The 24,667-nt window shown below is 32.3% G+C and overlaps 2 protein-coding genes across 2 annotated transcripts; one reads left to right on the top strand and one right to left on the bottom strand.

Annotated features, from left to right (window-relative positions):
- Window positions 1-2,028: 2,028 nt before the first annotated feature.
- Window positions 2,029-3,428, bottom strand: LOC133682026 (probable carbohydrate esterase At4g34215). The gene is made up of 2 exons (XM_062105264.1): window positions 2,720-3,428; window positions 2,029-2,423 (listed from the first exon to the last, which is right to left on the bottom strand). Exons 1-2 carry the CDS (start codon window positions 3,308-3,310, stop codon window positions 2,121-2,123), a joined length of 894 nt encoding a protein of 297 aa, XP_061961248.1. The 5' UTR covers window positions 3,311-3,428; the 3' UTR covers window positions 2,029-2,120.
- Window positions 3,429-21,494: 18,066 nt separating this feature from the next.
- Window positions 21,495-22,854, top strand: LOC133682520 (transcription factor MYB44-like). The gene has a single exon (XM_062105884.1). The coding sequence runs from the start codon at window positions 21,611-21,613 to the stop codon at window positions 22,544-22,546; it is 936 nt and encodes a 311-aa protein (XP_061961868.1). The 5' UTR covers window positions 21,495-21,610; the 3' UTR covers window positions 22,547-22,854.
- The last annotated feature ends 1,813 nt before the right edge of the window (window positions 22,855-24,667 follow it).

Consider the following 24,667-nt stretch of genomic DNA (forward strand, 5'->3'; position numbering starts at 1 on the left):
TACTTGTTCAAGCAAAAAAAAAACATTTTGAAAAGCTAAAAACAAAAACATAGAATTTTAAAGTATAAAAGTTTTATATGGCTAATTTGGATGTAATGCAATTAATATTAATATCTTTCTAACTTTTAAGAGGTTTTTAATTTGAATCTCTCTTTTTGTAAATAATAATAATAATAATAATAATAATAATAATAATAATAATAATAATATTTTTATAATAATTGAAAAGGATAAACAAAATCTGTCAATTTTGAAACAAATCTAATTAAGATGCTATTTGTTTGTTGAAAAGTAATTTTTTTTAGAAAATAAATTTTGAAAAAATGAATTCTAGAAAAATGATATTAAATAATTTTTTAATTAAAGGCCTATAAATTAGTAGTAGTTACGTAGTCTTGATTTTGTCGTTAAAATTTTTTTTATATTAGTTTTACTCTAAATTTAGAAAACAATATTAATTAAGGATCTTAATCCATTTTTAAAGCCTAATTAAAAAAACAAAATAATTTAAAAACAAAATTATACTATCCTAATAATTTGGAGATGCATTTAATGTTTATGTTTAAAACAATTTCCCCAAGTGCAATGTAAGGTGGGATATTATTTCCAAACGTAGAAGTTGAGAGGGAAAAAAAAGGGAAAAGGAACCGTCAATCAATTTGTAAAAATTGGATTTTCCAACCCAAAAATTGGAAATTTTGATTGGTAGGCTGTCCCATTTCTGCTGCCTTGAGTGACGCGATTTTAGATTTGTACGAATTGGATTTTGGGCCTTGCCCCCAGCTATTTATCGGTAATTCGGTATGGTATTGGTGATGGATAGTTTCTGTTTTTATATTTTTAAAAAATATATTTGTTGTAAGAAAATATTAAATTGATATTTTTTATTTTTATTAATAGTTTTTACTTGTTGATATAATAAATAAATAAAATCTAATATTTTCAAGTGAATTATTTTTAAAATATCACTTTACATCACAATACTAAACATACCCATAGAATTTAACAATTAACACATTTCTCATGTTTAGGGTAAGTAAGGGAAAAGAAAGTAAATGGTTTGGTTAAAACATTCTCCAATCATTTGGTTAAATATATTTTCGTTTCAGGGTTTGATTGCTATTTTTAAAGATAAAAAGATAAAAATAGTTGTTTCATGGATGTATTTGTTGTTCCTTTTATTTTGAAATAATAAAAAAAAACTATTCCTTTTATTTTGAAATAATAAAAAAAAACAAAAAAAAAACATTACGATCGAGGCACAAATTTCAAATATAATCTAATATCAAATGATGAAATTAAAAAAAATTAGGTTATTGAAGGGTAAAATTAAATAAATAAATAAATAACAAAAAACAAAAAATACTATTTCATTGAATATTTGTTTAAAAATAAAATAATATTAAAGGACAACTTTGATAAAAAAAAATATTGGATTGTTAAAGGGTGAAATAATAATAAAAAACTAAACAAAAAAACATAGAAAACTATTACAGTAAATAATATTTTATGAGTGTGGTTATAATGATTTAGTCATATTTTTAGTGTTTTGTTATAAAACAATTTAATATGAAATGATAAAAAAAAATTGTTAAAGGATAAAATTAAAGAAAAAAAAAATCTATAACAGTGAATTAAATTCCTTTAGTGTTGTGTTTTGTTAGTTAATTAATATTAATAGTAAAGTGAGACCCAAAAGATTCAAAGTAGTTGCCATTAGGTCACTGGTTTAGTGCCCAAGGCATTGGCACAATAACACAACCACAGGAGCAACGTTGTTCAGATTATTTTTGATTCATCATTTTTAGGATGATTGATTAAAAATTAAAAAATATTATTTTAATATATTTTTAAATAAAAAATATTTTAAAAAATAAACATTACTGTACTCCCAACACCCCTTAACTCAAGTCATTAAAATAATAAGAAACTTCACTTGGTCTGTGTTTAAAAAAGTAAGATAGGAGATGATTCAATTAAATCGGAGTAACCAGATATGCCCAGGACTGGATGAATATCTAGTTTGCATTAAAAAAATAAATTTAAAATAGTATTTTTATTTTAATCGATGGAGTTCACGAGTAAGTTCCATTTAAATAACTTTTGTTCAATGGACAAATCTAAGTAAAAGCTACAATCAACATAACAAATCTCAATAATGGACGGATAAGAGAGTGAAACATGAGATTTGAAAATCTCCTACAAGAATTATTGGCAATATGAATTGGGCTAGACAGCGATTGAAGAAATGCATCGGTCAAAGTCTGACCGAGTTGAACCTGAGCCGGCGTGGTAAGGTGCACCCTGTCTGGTTCTAGTGGAAGTCCCTTGGCGTCAACGCACTGCACGTTAGGAAGGTTAATTCCCAGTTGAGCGTTTCTCACAATCTCCACATACGGCCCCTCCCCGGATGCCAGAGCCACCTAACAATTTAAACAATTAACGTTATATGCTTTTCGGTCAACGGTTGTTGCTTCAGAACTGGTGAGCTGGCTATCCACACACACACATTTTAATTTTATTCTTTGTTTTTGTTGACTGAGCAAGTTGTCTTGTTTCATCAAACTTCCTCTCTATTTTTTTGTTCAGGCATCTAGTCAAGAAGGCCAAGATTCCTGGGACTTGATTGCAATTGTAGATTTAGTTTTCATGTTTTAAAATGGTGTGCATGATGTTTAGAAGCAATCCAGACATATGTGAAAGAATAGCCCTTAATTACCTGGATTATTGGTAGCGTTGGATACCCTAGATCGGCGCGGAGATCTATGAAAAACCTGTCCAACCTTCCTTCATACGCATCAGCATCTTCTCTGATTTGGGTATCACTTTCTCCTTGATACCATAGCATGGCTCTAATGACTCCCCCCCTCTGCAAGGCAAACTGAGTCCTCCTCACCAACTGGTCATAGAGGAAACCTCCCTTTGCCCATTCACTTATCGAAGTCCCTCCGATGGCGCACGGTACTAAACCAATGGAACCGAAGTTAGGCACTTTCGTCAAGATTGCGTTGGCAAACGACATCCCTGGTCCAACCCCATTGGTCTTGTTATAATCAATGTCGGCGTGTAGAGGTTCATGGGCTTGGACCCACGTGAGGCTGGCACTTAGCCGGAGAATCGATGGGTTTGGTTGGCATTGAACAGGGACAACGCCGTCCCATGAGGGGATGCCGTTCTTGGTGTTGTTGACTACGCCTCCACGACCGGCCATGTTGCTCTGTCCGGCTAAGATAAATATGTTTTGAGGCAGTTGTTCAGACATGGATAGATCGCCTTGAGTTAGAAGAACCAAGAACAACAAGTAAAGCATCGTTCAGGTTCTCTCTCACTTTGCGTTGAGATGTCGCAAACGAGACAGTCCTCTTTCTTGTTTTCTCAGTTTCGCCTCTCACCCCATTTTGAAAGCAAAGTGGAAGCCTTTTTTATAGTCTGGTGATTAATTAAGAGAAGATTGATTATTTCTCAGATACATTTTTTAAGAAACAAGGCACGTGCCAAGATCATGGGGAAAACGTTTTTTTTTTATTACAGGAAAAATAAAAAGAAAGAAAGGGGAGGAGGAAAATTGAATTTGCACATGAAATGTAAGAAAAATATTAAATCTCTATAAATTAGTATTCTTGGGCAGTGAATACTTATTAATTAATTAAAATATTATTTAAACTTTCAAATTTAAATCGAGACCCAAAAAATGTTATGTAATTAATACTATTAATTTACCGAGTATTAATTATCAAGATTATTTATGCTATAGATAGAGTTGTGTATATTGATCAAGTATCATTCCGCTACTTTTTTTAAGCCAGAGAACAAAGCCTCTTAGGTAACAAAAACAATTTGATAGTCTAATCAATGAATAAAATTTTTTTTAATTCTGTTTTAGTTTTATTTTATTTATCACTGATGATACCAAACATTCACATGGAATGAAAATAAGGTAATCAACATGTATTTTAATCAATAAAAAATAATGACGGAGAATAAATAAATGAGAAAAAACTCATAAAACCAATATTGCTCGGAGGAGTAAAATAAAACTAAGCCCACGTATTTCTTTTCAATAATTTGAAGCAATACTGAATTTTCCAAGGGTAGATGTTTATCCAAGTCAAGCCCAACACCGCATGAAATGGGACCAGAAGAGTGCTGGCCGTTCGGAGTCCTAGATGACGCCTCCATTACTATCAGAAATAAATAAACAATTAATTGGGGCTTGGACAGGGATGGCAATGGGTATTCATTAGTCATATATTTTTAATGTTTATATTTTATTTATTATTAAATATTTATAAATAATTTATTTAATTTTGAGTATCTATATGGTTATTCATTATTTATTATAATTAATTATTCAATAAAAATATGTGTGTGTGTGTTTTATATCAATATTGAGATATATATATATATATATATATATATATATATATATCATAATATATTAAAACATAATCTAAATGATCTACAAATATATCTATATAATATAAATATTTATTTTGGATTAAGTTTGGGCTCATTTTGAGTTGAAATTAATAATATTCATACCCTACCAATTATATAAAACAGCAATCTATAAAATAATCACTTATTACGTTCAAGTTGAGTCAATATCATTCAAGTTCAAGTTGATTTGGCATGCCTAAGTTTGAAACCAGGGAATTGTCCACTTGTAAGTGAAACCACACCAATAATTTATCCTTATCCATTTTTCTTTTGTGTCTAGCCATCTCGAGTCATATCCATTGATTCTTTTTATGTTAAATGCAAGTTAATTTAGGTTTTAATTGGAAAAAATTAAAGTTCTTAGTCAAATTATAATTTTTTAGAGTTAATTTGGTCAAATCAGGGGCTTAATTGCATAAATATTGAAGTTTGCTTCCCAATTAGGGACTTAATTGAAGAAATCTGAAACCAAGGACCAAACTGGAAAGGCGCATAAATAGAGGGACTGTAATTAAATCGAATCAAGGGCTAAATTGAAGAAATTAGAAGTTTATTGCTCAATTGAGGGTCAAATTACACTAATTAAAGACCAATGACCAATTTGAAAAAGGTGGCCAACTTCAAGGGCGGCGATTGAATTTGGTAGGGATGCAATTGAATTGATTTTTAAAATCAAAATTGCAATTGAGGGCTTGATTGAACAAATCACAAATTGAGGACTAAATTGTATTTTGACATAAGTTTGGTGTCGTTTTCATTTAAATAAAATGACATGTTTTGCCTGAAATTGCGCGTCTTGCCCGAAACTACACCATTTCACTCACTGTTCATTAAAAAAAAAAGAGAAGCCCGAAACGATGTCGTTTTGATGGCACTTTGGATCTTCTTTTTCCCCTAGACACGCGAGGCAGGGGAAGAAAAAGATTTTTCTTCCCCCTGTTTTCATCGACTTTTTTCCTCTAAAAAGCATCAAAAAGATGTCGACTAAGGACACCCACTTGCCCAAAAGCTTTCCACATGTTGGATGGGCGGTGGAGTCGGCAGCACAATGGCCATTCCAGTCATGTCCCTCCCCTGTTTTTGCCTATAAAAACAGGGGGGCAGAACAAACGAAAAAAAAGAGACGAGAGGGGGACAAGAGAGAGAGAGCAGAAAAGAGGGGGAAGACTGAAAGAAAAAAAAGTAGAAGAAGAAGCAAAGAAGAGAATGAAAAACAGAGGAGAGAGAGAAGAAGAAGCAGAGAAGAGAATGAAAAACAGAGGAGAGAGAGAAGAAATAAAAAAACAGAGCCACTGCCACCAGCGCCATTGCCTGTCACCTCAAGCAGCTCCGCCAACGACAACAGCCACCGCATGTCAGCCCTTCTCCCCTTCTTTTTTCTCTTGCTTTGTCCATGCAACACCTCCATTGTTCACGTAGCATGTGAACAGTGTAAGACACTGTTCACACGGGCTGGGCTCAGCCCAGCACACGTATTTGGGCTGGGTTCGGCCCAGCCCACAGTATTGGGCCGGATCCGACACAGTTCAAAAAAAAAATTAAAATTTTATGTTTAAAATTTTGTGACTTTTTTCACCTTTTGGCTATACGCCTTTTTTGCTTAATATCAGTATGTATTTTAGTTCAAAAAAATACGAATCTAGTATTAAAATACCCGGTTTTGGTCAAAACTTCCAAAATACAAAAAAAATTGAAAAAAAAAATGTTTTTGTGCATACGACAAAGTGTCTCAAAGCTAAAAAAATCATATTGTGTTTTTCATACACCAAAAAACAATGTTTTAGCATGCATTTTGGTTTTAATAACCAGTTTATTAAAGTCAATAGAACATTGATCAAAATTTCAAAAACAACAGAAATTTTATTTTGTTTGTTTTTTAGTATCCGGGGTACGACATTACACGTAATACGTATTCTGGATATTAAATTCTATTTTTTTCCAGACGTAGAACGGTTAGGTTTTACTCCATTAAGATAAGAACCTCCTTATTGAGGAGGGTTTTTCTTCAATTTTAGACAGACAGGACCAACAATTAGAAAATACAATAAGACCATAAGTTTTATCAGACATTAAAACAATACAGTTTACCTTAGGTAGGGCGTAGTTGGAGTGTCAATACCTTCCCTTTACGCAACTAGTCTTCGTACCCGATCTCTGAGACCAGTTAGGGTTCCTAATAGCCAGAATACCAGGTGGCGACTCTCATTCAAATTTTTCACTGAGACAATAATTCCTTGTCTCTCCACATTTGCCAGATAGACCATACATTTACATGTTTTCCTGAGAGTGGTAGATGATCGTCGCGAAGCCGCACACGTGCGACATACTAGATAAGTTAAATTAGAAGCTCTAGTAAAGATAACCATTAATAAAGTGTTTTATTTCTTTTCAAAGAATATCATATTTCGTTTTGGGCTCTAAAAGTTTTGATCACTAATAATATAACATAATTTGACAATCACAAGATGAGAGAACATTGTCAAAGGCTTCATATAAATCATCGTTTCTTCTTAGTATCACACCTTCAAATAAATGGTCAAATTGAGTTGACTAACAAAATTTTGTTTAATAGACTTAAGTAAAAGACAGGGAAAATCAAGTCAGAGTTGACATAATTGTTGAGTGAAATTTTATCGGCCTACATAACGACTCAAAAAACAACCAGTGGTAAGACACCATTTCTTCTCACATATAGGTCCATTGGTGAAACATTATTTCTTCTCATATATGGGACATAAGGCATGATACCAGTTGAAATAGAATGTTTAAGCCACTAAATTTTTCACTATAACTCAAAAGGTAATGAACAAGGTCTTAGGACCAACCTCGACTTTCTAGAATAGTCATGTCTGACAACTACATTTAAGAATAAAGTCTATAAGCTCAGACTACTCAATATCATAACGGCAAGGTTTAAAAAACTAGAGGCTACGAGTAACAAATAGAGTAAGGGCAAACTATCTCTAAAATAGAACGATCCCTCCAAACTTTTTAAACTTTCATTGTCAGTGTTAACATTTTTATAAGAATTTTTCTAAGTGTTCAAGATTTGTGTTTTTAATAGTGGGTGTTGGACCCATTTAGACCTATAATAAAACCTGTTAGCATACTCAAATACAATAATAATGTAAGTAAGATATAAATTTTATGGCTAAATTCAAAGTTTGAAACGCTCTAGTATTCAATACATTATAATAAAAAAACAAACAACCTTAAAAGAACTTTCATCTTCAAGCCAGGTTTCTAGGCGAGATAAACTCCACTTCTGGTTAAAGTAGCTCTAACTGAGAAGACATCAATGAAAGTTAGGACTTGGTCATTTGAAAAAATCTCACTAAAGTCAAGATGTATTTCTTTAGATAGGTTGAAGAAATACAAGTTTGGCATGGTCAAGAAGAGTTTCTCCCATATTGTTTCCGTTAGAGACCCGAACTCCCTATATTCAAACCAAAACATTTGGGAGGAATTCGTCAAGTTTTACATACTTAATAAAAAAAGTTTTGAACCTCCTCCCTCATTATTTTTAGTTTTTCTTCTTGGGTGTCCTTTTCCCTTTTAAGCTCAACCCTTGTTAGAGACACATGCCCCCCCTCTCTTTAGGAGGTCAATACAACTATAAGCCTCCACCAATCGTTGTTCAGTTGACTCTAAGAGATAGGTCTGAGTTCTCATATGTCTTTGCAGCCTGGAATACTCAGTTCTAAAAGAGTCCATTTCAATATCTAAAGCAATCTTTTTTTCTTTAAGTTTATGTATTTTAAAACTTATCTGCACGATACTGCTCAAAAGCCTACTCTATAGCCTTTCTCTCTTCAGCCCACCTACTATTTGACCACATATCATGAAGGTCTAAACAACAAAAAAGATAATATAAGTTATCTTTAAAAATAACAAATAAAATAAAATTAATTTGCTATCTTACCTGAAAAGCCATATGTTTAATAAGTGTAAGATGACGTTGAAAGCTTGGGTTAGCTAGTTCTTCCACATTACAAGAAAAGGTGAGATGTTTTTTCAATGTCTCTATCACGTCCAACCCCCCAAGTCCTAGCATGGACCTCCTCTGGAGAATAGTCTTCATTATCCGCTCTCTTCCTCGTTTAGTTATTACTAGTTAGGTGGCTCACGCTACGCCGCACACTAATTGTTTTTGGCATAAAAAATATCAAAAAAAAACTAAGATCTAAGAGTGTTAGGTCTATCTGCAAAGCAAGAACTAAGAGTTTTGGGTCTGGCTGCAACGCCTAACCCAAGATTAATATTTATAATATTAATTATAATACTAATGGTAATATTTATAATACAAGTAATAATATTTTTAATAATAATAATAATATTAAACTTGCATGACCCAAGTTTAAGTGGATCTGTTTGCAACGCTAGGTCCAAGAGCCTTGAATCTGGCGGCAACATCAAACCTAAAAGCCTTAGATGTGGGTCTTGCTGTAAGGTCGTGTCATGCAACTGTGATAAATAAATAGAAAAAAATTTAATATTACAGAATGAAATTAAACAAAAAAAAAGATTAATTGAAAACGAAAAAAAAAAACAATAAAGCAAAGCACTATTCCAATGAATAGTGCTTTGCGAGGAGGGGTACAATAAAATCCCCTCATGAGATCACGATAATCTAATGAAAGGAAACAAAAAAAAATCATGATAATTCTCAATCAAATCAATATTAAAAGATAAAATTGGAAAAAAAATTACTTTAAAATTTTTTTTTGAATCAACTGGGATAACCCGTCAAACCAGGTTAACCCACTAAACCTGGGATCCATGTGATGGGAGTGTGATAACTAAGTAGAAAAAAAATTAATATTAACAAACTAAATTAAACAAAAAATAATAATTAAAAACAAAAAAAACCTATAACTATTAATATTTTTTCAAATTTATTAATTATTATATTAGCAATAGTCATTATAATAAAAATAATATTATTATAATACAAATAATAATATTAAACTTGCATGACCCAAGTTTAAGTGGGTCTGCCTACAACACCAAATCCAAGAGCCTTGTATGTAGGTCTGACTGCAAGGCCGTGTCATGAAAGTGTGATAATTAAATATAAAAAAAATTAATATTAAAAAATGAAATTAAACAAAAAGAAATTATTATTTGAAAAGGAAAAAAAAAACAAAGCAAAGCACTATTCCAATGAACGGTGCTTTACGAGAAATGGTACAGTAAAATCCCCTTATAAGATCACGATAATCTAATAAAAAGTAAATAAAATAAATCATGAAATTTAGTTCTCAATCAAATCGATATTAAAGATGAATTTGGAAGGGAAAAAACCAATTAAAAAAAGAAAAAAAATCTAAATCAATAAGGTTAACCCACTAAACCAGGTTAACCCATCAAACTTGAGATCCATACTACGAGAGTGTGATAACTAAATTGAAATTTTTTTAATATTAAAAAACTAAATTAAACAAAAAAAAAGATTAATTAAAAATAAACAAAATAAAAAAAAAACCTATAACTAAAAGGCATCTGTCTTTCACTGTGGATTTGCATAGTGCAATCCACAGTGAAAGGTTGATCTTTTTTAGTTATAGTTATGATATTAAAAAATAAAATTGAAAGAGAAAAACTAATGAAGAAAAAGAAAAAAAATTGAATCAACTGGGTTAACCCGTCAAACCTGAGATACATGTCATGAGAGTGTGATAACTAAATAGAAAAAAAAATTAACATTAATAAATAGAATTAAACAAAAAAAAAAGATTAATTAAAGAGAGAAAAAAACTATCGGCAGAAAAAAACTAATGAAGAAGAAGCAAAAGAATTTGAATCAACTGTATTAACCCGCCGAATCAAATTAATTTGTCAAAATTAGGATATATAACATGAGAGTATAATAACTAAATAAATAAATTAATATTAATAAATAAATTTAAAAAAATAATTAAAAAAATCTATAATTAAAAGACATCTATTGGATTATATTGAGTAATTCAACAAAGAACTAAACACGTTTAGTCTTGTTATTATTTTTTTATTTTAACGTGAATGTCCAGGCCAGCTTGCGCGCACCTCGACTAATCCCACGGGCCCTGAAGTTAACGACTATGTAAACCTCCATTGGTCATTATATGAGCAACCACAGGGCTCGAACCTGAAACCACAGAGAAAGCAAAGCTCTTGGTCCCAAGTTCTTACCACTTAACCATCATTTTTTTTTTTCACTTGCCAAGGTTGATTTTATCTCTAGTGAGTCCACCTATCAAATAATTGGCCAACCTTTGACCGTAATGTCGTAGCCATCAAGGGAGCAAGTGGCTCCGGTCCAGCCCTCTGGACGTGATCCAAAATTGTTTGGTTTCCCATGCCAAGACGCAACAAATCCGAGAAGATGTGTAGTTGCAGGATTGCATAATTGATAGGTAACCACAAGACTTGTTGATTTCAGCAAATCGTTTGTTTAATTAACCTATTAAAATATTACAAAGTATATTATTAATAATCTAGTATGAACACGATGTTAGTTGTAACCCACCTGGTCGATTAATACATTGACTACATGGATAATGTTCTCTTAACAAGTCACAACGTTAGCGAATAATGATAAACAACGATTATAAATGGAGACAGATGACGTTTTATCAACTAGTTGGATTCCTTAAGAGGGGAAAGCCAAAATGGATTCCTCAATCTATTGTTTTCATCCTGATTAATTCAAGATGTTTCTAATTTATTTTTAGTAACTACCTAAATTAGTCCTTCTAACATTTTTTTCAGAATAAGTAATTTTTTTTCTAGATTAACATGGGTATTCAGGTCAGGTTGTGCGCAGCTCGACTAATCTCATAGACCTTGAAGTTATCGACCACGTAGGTCTCTAGTAACCCTGAGATTTGTAGGACTCGAACTGGTGATCTTTGAAGAGCAAATCCAAAATTTGATTAGTTGATATAATGGGTTGATATGGTGACCTTTTAATTTAGAATCTAGCTCTAATTAGAATTTTTTTTAAACCGTTTAAAATGTTGATTTGATTTTTTTTTATGATCTGATTTGTTATTTCATGATTGGTGAAGGAATTTTTAAAAAAGTTTTTTTATACAAAATCAAAGTAAAGTAGTTGAAAATAATGTTGTTTGTTAAATTCATAAGAGGTTTAAAGAGAAAAATCAACATTCCAATTTCCATGGCAACGAATGTTTTGAACATCTTACATTTGGTTCGGGCTGAAAATTGAAAGTTAGGAGATGGGATGTGGAAAATTGGACCGTCTGCCTTGCATTGAAATATCGTCCTTTGCGTCGGCGGGCGGTAGGCGGTTAAAGGATGATGGCTCATGATCACTCCGAGTCAAATTACGTTACAACCATCCTCGGAGTCAATTTCGACCAGGTAGTTGAGGTACCCAATCTCATGTTTTTAAGGATTTCATTGGGGTCAGGTTAGGTAAATTGTTGCTTTTCAAACCGTCTAAGAAATGATAAAGAACCATTGAGCAAATAAAAAACATCAAAGAATTTGCTTAGTTTGCTTAATTTTTGCTTCAGAAACATTTGATCGAAGCTAAAACCAAATGGAAAATTTCGACACCCACACCGAAAATTTGAACTAAATGCTTATAATGAAAGTTGATAAGATGATATTATGTGACTATCGAATTAATTGAGTGTTTAGAAATATGATAAATTATGTTATTGAGTGTATTTTAAAAATATATTTCACTATAAAAAATATTAAATTTTTATTTTATTATTTTTTTATAGTTTTGATATATTAATATTAAAAAATTTAAAAAATATTTTAATATATTTTAAAATAAAAAACATTATCCACTATAGTAATACTGATCATGTATTAAAACCTGCACCTGTCCATTTTGACTACCACCGTACATAAACTAACTCAATATTTCTCTGTGTACGCATTGATAACTTTTGGGTAGAGAGAGAATAATAAAAAAAATATGTATTGATGATCTCTCATTTTCCAAGTGTTATTGTGTGTTATTGACAGCAAAATTTGCTATCTATGATCATAGTTATAGTGTACTTTGCACCACAATTAAAATATCATTTACTAAAATTCTATTTCATTTTGGTTTAAAATTATTTTTTTTATTTTTTAAATATATTGATATCAAAATAAATTTTAAAAATTAAATATTTAAAAAAAATAACCGCTACTATAATATCACACGCACTTTAGGTCATGATTGAAGTTTTGATTGGAAAAAAAAAATGAACTATTGACTTATATTGTCAACCTCAATTTTACTGGATTAATTTTTTTTAAAATGATAATTTATTATTTATTTTTAAATTCTAATACTAACTAGTTTAAATTTAAATTAAGCTTGACTAAATCAATCTAACCAAATTTAATAAAATCAATATATTTTTAATTCAATTAAAACCTAAAGCAACCAATGGGGTGAACGAGTTTGATAAATAAAGGATATGAAAATTAATAGATGCGAGTAAGATATGAAAGCAGTAAAACAAACGAAGAGTTGGTGTTAACAATCCGTACGAGTAAAATATCCTCCCTCCCACACGCTCTCATTAGCAGACGTCAGGTGCTCTTCTTTCGAGTCGTACGATGGATGCATGAATCGGAAAATCATGTTGGTGGTCCCCACTTAACGTCTCTTTGCGAATCCCTAGATTATGATTCTCTTGGAACTCGGGCTAAATTCAGTGGGTTCTGGCTGGCATTCTATTGACGTGGCCAAAGATTTTTAAATGCTCGCAGCTAGGTCCGTTACAGTTCCTGGTCCCACGTTGCCACGTCAACTGAAACAGACAAAACTAACCCCTGCCCTACTTCGGGGGGTTTTTTTAAAAAAAAAAACTAGCACAGGAAAAAAATTATTAAAATCATACCATTTTAAAAAAATTATATAAAATATTTTTTTTTCTTGTCACACTTAAAAAAATAATACTTAATGAATATTATATTTCTGAAATATAATATATCTGCTTTAAAATTATATATTTTTTATTTATTTACATAAATAAAATAAATACAAAATTCTATTTTTATATTTTTAACTTTGAGTGTTAATTAAAATATAAGAATATGTATGTCTCCTCTCATTAAAAAAAAGAAAAAGAAAATAAACATGCATGAAGATGACTAACTTAGCTCTGTGTTCATCCATGTTATAATATACCTTTAGTTTGATGTCACGACTTAGAACTATAACTTTCATACATTTATTATTTCAGCAAATCTTTTTACTCTATGTTATTTTGCCTATTTATAAATGACCAATTACCCTTCAACTTCTGACAGAGCATCCGTGGCACTGTCAGGTATATGGTTAGGGCATCGGCTGTTCAGTCATCATCTGTGTGTCCACGTGTTGTTTCTGGGTTCGGCATGATTTAACTGCCCGGCTGGGACGAAGAAATTTAGGACTCTCACAAGTCTCTATGTTCCTGGGTGGGACCCTTAATAATTCATGAGAGAGACAGAGAGAGACAGACTATGTTATGTTATGTGTTACTATAAAAAACAAAAGAAAAAGAAAGAACATTATTAAAGTTTCTAGAAGAGATAAAACAAAAATTAACCAAAAACTTTAGATTTATAAGGTTTCTTACAATTTGTTTGATTTTTATTACTTTTGTTTGCAGTAATTAAAAATTCATATTGTATACTTTAATTTAAGAGGTGTGTTGAATACCTTTTTTTAGAAGTAAAACTAGAAAAAAAGACAAAGAAATTGTATTCATATTGAGAGAAAATTTATAATGTTTAGAAAGTAATTAATGGTATGTTATTAGTTATTTTCTAAACTCACTTTAAATAAAAAAAAATGATATAATTAAGAGAAAGAAATATTAGGTGGAGATATTACTCTTATCATTTTTTATCAGTCATGTGTTTTATTTTCTTTTATTTTCTTTGTGTTTATTTATTTATTTAAGATGGATCCACGATGTAGCTATTAATATGTTATTAATTACTCTTTGAATATTATAAAATTTTCATCCACGCCGAATCAATTTTTGTTAGAGCCTCTTAAATTATTTAAAAATTTATGACAATACAATAACTGAATTATGTATTGTTTACATGCTTATTATTTTTTAATTAAAGACTTTAGTAGCAAAATGATAAAATCATCCAATGTAATATATATTAATTTGATTGTGCATGGAGAATGTAGAATATATTATATACATTAATGTGTCTCAAAAATCAAGATGTCCAAGAATAAAGTTGGTATGTTGGATAATCGGTTATGCTCTTAGTTCAAGTAATTTGATCCATTCTTTCTAACTAAAGTATCTGATAGCTTCATATGCAAAGCGTATGTGGTTGGTAACTGGTAGTTAATGGTTTCTGGTAAACTAAGGTGACTAGTAGCTGGTACTTGTAAAAAATTCATTTTGATGGATGTAATAACTTTCATATGCTTAAATCAATAATTTTATATAAAAAAGATGTAATGATATTTTAGAGAGATAAATACTGAAAATATGTATTTAAAAGTGTTGAGAATAAAGATATTATGAATATTGTATTTGAAAGATTCACACTATATTTACACCTCATGAGCCTTGTGTTTTTATGAAGAGGGGGGCTAAAGCGTACCTAATACGAGTCCATGAAGTTATTGTGTCACTATACATTGAATGGGGTCTTTTGGGTTTTTTTTTTTTGTCTATTAAATTTGGGTTTATCATACATGTATCTACAATTTGGTTTTTTTATTCCTTTTCCTGTCACAATATTTTTTTTCTTAATTCATTTCAATCAATATCATTGATAAATAAAGATGTTTTAACTGAATAGGTGTAATATAAATTAAAATGCGTTCTTCAACTAATAAAAAAGCAATTTGGATTATTAATATTTCATTATACAATCTTAAAAATTTGAAGCCATATGCATCATCATAAATATCTAATTTGCTATTGTTCCTGTTTAAATACAATAACAATAATAATTGTATCAATTTAGATAATGTCTCGATAAAATTCCCATATAAAATTTTAATATTATCTATGTATATTAAGAGGACTATCCAACATTGTTTAATTATGATTTAAAAGAAAGAAATAAAGAAGAGTTGCTATTAAATTATGCATTTGAAAAGTGCATTTAGTGCCCTTTAAATATGCTTGAATATTTAATTATAACTCAATGCTCCTATGAAAATTATAGAAAGATGATTATCTTCTAATTGGTTCCAGGGAATCCAAGCACCATAGTGGTTCATGAGGCTAAATCCTGGGTTATTATTCTTCTCCCACATGCGTACAATCTTCTGGGACCTTTTTCTTCTCAACGTCTTGTTATTTTATGTGATGCTCTTGTGGATTCAAACAAGGCACGATGCCACTTGCTTTAAATTATGGAAACAAATATTTTCTCCTGTCTGTTCGGATTCGAAGGTTAGCCTTTCCGAGACCAGAAATGGGAGCTTTGCTTCCTCGCGGTCTTCATCATCTTATTATATTAAGCCGGTGAGTCAGTGACTATTACTTAAATCACGAGCTCGAGCGAGAGAGGAAACATCCTTCCTCTTTCCAGACCATGTGACTCGCCCAGATCCCTCTATCATTCTTTAATTCTCAGATTAATCTGTAATTATCTATAATTCTGAAGAAAACATGCACTTCCGAATGAACTGACACGATGTTTCGCAAAAAATCCGTAGCATATGGCACAATTGCAGGAATCCAAAGCATTATAATTGCTGCTAAAAGGCAAACCTTAAGCATGCCCACCACTGCTGGGACCATATTGTGCTTAATGATTTCTCTCATACTGACCAGAAACAATGCTGCAGTACAACATGTTGACCCTTAATACCATTGTAAGCTTGTTGATTTGGGACAACTCTTGGATTGATCCAAATTAAACCTAATTTATCTCAAACTTAAACCGGATCGGTTTTAAAAAAAATGAAGGAAGAAATTAATTATGTTGCCTGATTTATTTTAAAAAATCACAATCAAAAGAGGGAAGAGGGAAGAGGGAAGAGGGAGGGGATTTCTTACAATTCAAGGTGTTTATCTAAAGATTCAATCTATATCAAGATCTAAATCCCAAGATCGTAAATGTAAACATGAAAAATTAATAATTTCTTATTTTTTTCAGAATAAATAATAAACGTACATGATATCAAGATGTAAAACCGGTTCTAGACATTCCCAGATTCCATAAGCGGGCAATGAAGAGTAATATCTACTTAACATGCCTTCGATTCTCGCAAAAGACGAACCAAGTCACCCCTAATACAAAAGGTGCATCAAAACTGTGCGTTTCCGTTGCCACGTGAGTTGCACTCGTGCGGAGGAGGAGGTCACGTGGAAGTACGGGTAAAGGACATGCTTACGTAAGAGGTGGGCGCGTGCGGGCAATGAGAGTGGTTATGCATGTATGGCAGGGTGTTAGAAAAGGGGTGCGGGTTTAAAAAGCAATCTCCCGCAAAACGACTGCATATTGAAGATAAGAACACCCATTCTTTTTCCTCTCTTTAGGCTCTCTGTTTTTGTTGCTTTTCTTCGGACTCTCTCTCTCTCTCTCCCTCCCTCCTTTATTTTTATATATATCTCAGGCATGGGTGTGAGAGAATCATACTTGCAAAATTTAAATAAATTTAATAAATTAACCCGGAGCTCGAGATGTTAACTAATCTGTATTGAAATAAAAAACTGGACTAAATCAGTAAAAAATACAATATTAATTTGATGATTTAGTCGATGATGATCTAGTTGATTCGGGCTGACCGATTCTTAATTCATTAACTTTTTTTTTTTTTTTTATTGTCGAAACAGAATAATTTTATATTTTTTTAAAAGTAACTTCGGGGGGTTGATTCTGCAACCGGCCTTATAAAGGGTCAAAATTTATAACGTGGTGGGTGGGAAGGTGAACATGTACGTCAATCGTATGTTGTACCTGATAATTGCTTCGAGGAGGGACCTCGGTATTGTACTGTATTGTCATATAAAGGTCGACAGTGTCGTTATCATTTCTGAATGGTTACTGCTCCTCCTCTGCTATGTTATTTTACATCTCTTTTTCTTCTTTTTTCTCGTAGTAGAGCTTCAGATTCAGAATGAATGAGTGGGGAGTGACGGATAAAGGATTTATCTAATCAAGGAATTTCGGTGATGCACGTCTCTATTTGTTTGGTATTTTAGTGTATATAATTTTTCAAAAATATTTTTTATTTAAAAATATATTAAAATATTTTTTTAATTTTTTTTCATTACCATGTTAAAACCATTAAAAAACACTTAAAAAATATAAAGCCAATATTTTTTTTCGAATCACACACAAATAACAGAAGCTATTATATTCTTGAACACTAATTTTGTGCAAGAATAAATTCTTTTTTAGCGGTGTGTACCTGTAACCAGAGCCTTTTTCAATTTAACTAAGTGGGTTCATAACACTATTTGTCCTTGAATTTGCTCGTATTATGTAGTTCGGTCCCTTAGTTAATTGATTCGCCTATCTCATATTCTTTTATTGAAATATAGCCTCTCTTTCTTGTCCCTGTAAGAACGAATTTTGAGAAGAAAAAAATTGAAAGAAAAGAAGGGTAATTCCGTAATTTTATTAAAACCTAATACAACGATAAAGGAGAGGGAAAAAAATATATTCAGGTATAAAATCGGATCTTGCATATCACTTCTTTCCTTACCTGGAAAAAGCACAAACTAAGATATGCAGTTTATTACTAGTTCTGGTGTTTGTGTTTATGTTGCGGTCAGAATTTAAAAAAAAAAACATGTGGGGGCTTTTTTTTTTTGTTGGCAATGAAAAATTTTAAATGCATGTTTAAAGTTTAATTATTGTGCTAAAAAAACAAATCTATAATAATAATAATAAATAAATAAAATATCTACAATAAAAGGACTGAAAAAAAAATTCTCATGGCTCGTCATGTAAACTAGTTTTATAATTTACTTATTAAAGGATTCAAATAAAATGGATCAAAAAAACCACAAACAGGCCTAAAAACCCCTACGAGCTTAGGCATGCGTCCCAAGCCCAGCTCTCCATGAGCTCGGGCATGCGCCTCGAATCCAACACTCGTCAGAAAACTTTTATGGGACCCAAGATGAGTCCCTTAACATTTATATTGATCCAACATGTATTGTTTTGAATATAATATAACTTAAAATATTATAAAGTAAAAGTACACTTTAACCCCTTCTCTAAAAAAAAAACAAGATTCATAGGTTGTAAATACACCATGAATCCTTAAGACAAAGATGGAGAATCTCTTAATTCTTAACATTTTCAACATATATATTTTCAGAATCTATCTCTTTAAAATATCATTGTATTTTTTCTCTTTGTAAAGTTATTGATTTTACCATTAGAGAATTCTTATGCCTATCAAAAAAGACTTTTTATAAGTACCAGCTGCCGGTCACATGACTTACTAGGCATTACCTGCTACCACCACAACTATCGATCACCTAGCTTAACAAACATCATATGTTACTACCACAATTACTGATCACGTGACTCACTCGGTATCACCTGCTACTGCTACAACTATCGATCACCTGACTTAACAGACATTACATGCTACTGCCACAACTATCAATTACGTGACTTACTAAACACCACATGCTACTACAACATCTATTGGTTACCTGACTTACCAAGTATTACCTAATACTATCACTGTTACCGATCACCTTAGCTTACCAGACATCACCTGCTCCTAGTTACCATTAACCCTCTAAATTTTTCATATCAAATTATCAGATATATTAACTACGAATAATAGATCATATTATTTAAATTAAAAAATTAATCAATTATCTAATACATCAATTTTATTTCTAAATATTTGGGTCTCATCACTTCTCTACGAAGCTAGAAGGATTATTCAATTTCGAACAATTGTGTACTTGGTTTCTATTTATAAGGTGTATCTCTATATTAACATGATGTATTTAAATGAATTTAATAATTTTTTTAAATGATGAATCCAGTTTTCAAAACTAAAATATCAAATTCATTGAATGCATACTATTAGCCACGTGTGAGGTAACATTGGTTACTATGAATCTATCTTGTTGCCATGCTTGCTTAAAGACATAAAAACCTCTTGTCGGCATGGTGTCTCTTAATTTATAATTCGTTGTGATAAGATATAATATCTAGAATCTTTTCCCCCCCAGAATTGCTTATAATGTTTTTTTATACCTAATAAATAAATAAAATTATTTACTTATAATTAAATTTTAGCTTTTGAGCTAATAAATCTGTATTATGTATAACTTATAACTGAACTTATAGCCTTTTCCTTATATTCTTTATTCGTGAATAAGTATTTGTTTGGTGGACGTTCATTTTAATAATGTTGGTATTTTAATTAAATTAATTTTTATATTATATTCTTATCAAACCTAATTTTTTTGACTTTTTCAAGATTTTCTTTTATGTAGATCATGTAATCATGTGATCACGTGATTTTTATCTTATAGTATTACATGAAATAACAAGAAGGAAGAAAAAGAAGTAGAAGATTTTGATACAAGATACGCTACACGAGTTATAGACGAACCCAAAACGCAGGCCTGAAAGATCAATTCGAGACATGTTTGGATTGAAAAAAATAGAAAAAAAAAACTTGATTAGCTCAATAAAAAATCGTGGTTAACTTAATGACTCAGTTAACTCTCAACTTATTGATTTGTTTTTTTTTTTAAATAACAGAAAACAATATTGTTTTGATTATAATAATAATAATAATAATTATTATTATTACTGCCTTGCTAAGGGCAATCCTCCTGTGAAGTTGTACAACTATGACATGGGTACGAGGCGATCCGTGTTTCATCGTTCAAAATTCGAAGAGGGGAAGCGAAACAACAGGGAAAGCCTCGTAAAGGCAGAGATGATAAATAAATAAGAACGCAAGAAATAGGACGGTGAGGTCGGTTTTGGCAGTTCAGCAAGGAAAGGAGCGTGACTGGCACGTGGCAGTGGTGGGGGAGAAGGCCGTTAGAGAAGAGGGTAATGGCGAGTGGGGCTCCCATGACAGGCTGGACTGACAAGATTTTAGCACCGTTCGTCCCCTGATTCTGCTTCTCAACTCTTGTCGTTTTCTGCCAGCTCACCACTTCCGTGCGTCCTTTTCACTCCCTTCTCATTTTAAATCAATTTTAAAATAAATCCATCGGACGTAAATGCTCTCCAGCCTGTCTTTGGTCAAAGTCACCCCTCATTTTATTTGCCTTTTTCTTTTAAAAAATATTATTATTTTCCCCTTAGCGGATAAGAATCACATTCACATCCCCCCCCCCCTCCCGTCCATGTCTTAATCCCCACGTTTTTTTTCTCTAAAAAAATCCTTTTATTATAATAAGAGTGGTTGACATGTTTTAAAAATGTTTCTAAAATTATTTTTAAAAATATGAAATTAATTTATTAGATAATTTTTTATATATAATTTTTCATGTTAATATAAAAATAAAAAAATCTATTTTTTTTATCTTAATATATTTTCAATTAAAAAATATATTTTTAAAATATATATTGGTTTTTTATAACTAAGATCTTGGACTGTGGATACCTAATAGCTTTTTTATGACTTCAAAACCGCAGTGCTAACAAATAACAATATAATCTTAAAAATAAAAGAATCTCGAAATTTGAATTTCAGTTAGGCATTTTTAGTTTTTTCCTCTATATTATAGGCTCTATTTGTGTGTGAACTGGACGGGCTGTACTATGCCAACTGCAGATGAGTCAGTTATTTCTATCTCGAGTGGAAGTGAGTGGTGATTGAAACACTGTTCGGTACTGCGGCATTGATCGTGTTTTTTTAAATAATATATTTTTATTTATTTATTTTTTCTGTTGTTTTTGGATTTTTTAGATAGTATTTGTTATTGTTTACTTTTCAAATAGCTTTTAAAAAGTTAGATAAACGAACAGATGACGCGTGTTAGTTTGACAGCTGTTTACTAGTAACTGCCTTGCCAGGAAGAATCCTCACTCTTTTAACGGCCATAACCGGTCATTGTAACCGGCTTAACCAGTCATCCCTAACCCTTCCATGTATATATATATATACCCCCGTTTCCACTCCTTTCACTGTTCTTTCATATAAACCACGGCGAGGCTCTGCCTCCACCACTTGAAAAGAAAACCCTTCTCTTAATTTATATTTAATTTAGGGCTTAATTTATCTCTAAATCAATCCATGGCTTCTACGAGAAAAGATGTGGATCGGATTAAAGGTCCATGGAGCCCCGAAGAAGACGAGGCGTTACAGAGATTAGTCCAAACCTATGGACCAAGAAACTGGTCTCTGATAAGCAAATCAATCCCTGGTCGATCTGGGAAATCATGCAGGTTGCGATGGTGCAACCAGCTATCCCCTGAGGTCGAGCACAGACCATTTAGTGCTGAAGAAGATGACACAATCATCAGGGCCCATGCTCGTATCGGCAACAAATGGGCCACCATCGCCCGCCTTCTCAATGGGCGCACCGATAACGCTATCAAGAACCACTGGAACTCAACCCTCAAGAGAAAATGTTCTTCCATGTTTGATGACTTAAACGACGACGCACAACAACAGCCTCTTAAAAGATCCGCAAGTCTCGGGGCGGGTTCGGGTCTACACTTGAACCCGAGTAGCCCATCCGGATCCGATTTGAGCGATTCAAGTATACCCGGCGTGAATTCATCTCCCGTTTTCAGGCCGCCAGTCAAAACCGCCTCTCTTGTCCCACCTAGTTTGTCGATTGACGTGTCCACTCCGACCGTCGATCCACCGACTTCATTATCCCTGTCTCTGCCTGGATCCATTACTTGTCAGGCTCCGGGTTCTGGCTCAAGTTCTGGATCCCATGTTGTTAACCCGACACCTATGGTGCAAACACCTGCTGCACCCCCACAAGCTGCAGTGGCTGTGCAGCAACAGGAGCAAGTTTCATTTCTGCAACAGAAGAATCCTGGGTCTCGACTTGAGAACCAGTTTTTCAGTGCTGAGTTTTTAGCAGTCATGCAAGAGATGATAAGGAAGGAAGTGAGGAACTATATGTCCGGGATTGAGCAAAATGGGCTCTGTTTGGGAACAGAGGCTATAAGGAACGCTGTGGTTAAACGAATTGGTATTAGCAGAATCGAGTAGCCAAGCAGAAGAGAAGTAGATTGTTAGTGACGGCCATGATCATGATCATCTGGGCATGATGATGAAGCAGCTGAGTTGACTCGGAGAGAGAATGAGAGAGGAGGGCAAAAAGGAGAAAAAAACTCTTGTTTTTTTTTTTTTTTTTTTAAATTTGCTTTCTTTAAAGTTGCTTTAATCGTTGCTTTATACAGAAGTAATAATTTTGGTAGTGTACAGAGCAGTTTTCTTCGGCAGAGAAGAAGAGGATCTCGAAGGAACAAAATTTCTTTTGAATATAAATTGAAAAAAAAAAACGATCTTTCCTTTTATTTTTATTAATCTTTAATTTAAATTCAAGAAAACTGGAATTAAATGACCTGCACTGTAGTAAAGTGATGCACAGAAAGGACACAACCGTTTTTGTTTGTATACAGAAAGAAAAACCAAAACTCAGACCGAATGATTTTGTTTGGTTGTTGGCTTGCTTGATGAGGATGATTAAGGGGTTGTACCTGGTAATTTTAAGGATAAATTCTCTGAATGGTAATAAATCTTTTTATATTTCGAAAAAAATAAACTATAAAGATATAAACTATAAAGACGGCAATTAGAACCGAAAATCTTAAAACATTATCTTAATAGAATTTCTGGATTTATAAAAAAACTCGAATAATAATTTTAACCGTTCTCTCGATCTATCAAACAAGATTTTTAAAAAATAAATAATAATAAATTACACTTTTTGGAATTTTGTGTTGGACTTTTAGGTGGCGTCTTTCGGGTTCGTTTTAACCAGGTCGGAAGGATTGAGTTTGCTGCTTGTGGTTGATGACTCCACTTAATTAACGGTAAGAAAAAAACATTTGAAGATTCGGTGGATGCATTGATTGGATGGGTACTAGGAGAAGCTGGTGCTTAAATTGAGGATGTTTCCGATTACTGTTCATTCATTATTGTTGCCACTAAAGCATCCAGGGAAACAGCTCCTCCTCAGATACTCTACTAAAATATCTTCAGCCTTGAGAAGCATCACACAATCAATTATCCTTCTTTTTTAAACGGGTTGCTTTCTCTTCTTTTTTTCTGCTTTATTTTTTCTAGTTGGGCTGGAGCCAGCCGAATGAATTTGGTCACGGATTAATTTGATTGGATCAATCAGATTTTATTAGGTTATTAACTCGAGTGGTCTATTAAATTTTACAATGTTAATATTTTTTTATTTAACTTGAAATACATCTAGGTTAGGTCCAGATGGATGAGTTTTATGAGTTGACCCGCTAAAAACAACCAGGCTTAACAACTACGTTTTTATCTTTATTTTTAAGGTGAAAATTGATGTTGCACAGTTCATATCTAGACATTGTCAACAAGCAACAGTCGCAGCGAAACAAAAGAAAATACTGATGAAATGCAATAAAAAATGACCCAATCCATTTGATTTTTCTAATACTAATCATTCGACAAAAAAATAAATAAATAAATTTAAGGTTGAGAAATCATCCAATACTAAAAGTTTTATTCATGTATAAGTAAATCCTTCCTTGGATAAAAGTACTTGAAGTTAATGGCAATGCAATTACTAATGGCTTTCTCAGTCTTTTCAGCTCTCTTTCTCGCTCTCTTCTGCTTGTTGCAACTTCGTTTTTCATCTTCTGCAAACCATAGATACTCTTCAACAATACCCATCTCTGTCAAATGAGAAATCAAACGATGTTTTTGTTCCAGAGAATGGTATTTTCTCTGCAGGGTTCTAATTTTCTGAAGGGGACAATGCTTTCAGCTTCCAACAATAGTTTGGATGGAAAATAGAGATCGACCAGTTAATGCAAAAGGCTCTTAAGTTTTCCCTGCTGAAAACTGGAACGGTTTTTCCTCTGCTTGCTTTGATCATGCGGGGCAATATTCAACCTCCCTCTCTCGAGTGCAACTCCAACTATACTAAACAGTGGCATCCGGCAATCTTGTTCTTCAAACTTCGGAGAAGCTACCCCCTGGAGAAGCTTCAAATCAACAAAAATTGTCTTTATCCCGTCCAGAAGTCAAAGCAACTACTCTTCTAGGCGTGCTGATTCATGGCTAGGCCCGATCATAACCCCAAGTTTTTAAACAAGATACCCTTTTGCTGGCACCGGTTTCAAAAGA

The sequence above is a fragment of the Populus nigra genome, chromosome 2 (genome assembly GCF_951802175.1).
Source record: "Populus nigra chromosome 2, ddPopNigr1.1, whole genome shotgun sequence".
NCBI lineage: Eukaryota > Viridiplantae > Streptophyta > Magnoliopsida > Malpighiales > Salicaceae > Populus > Populus nigra.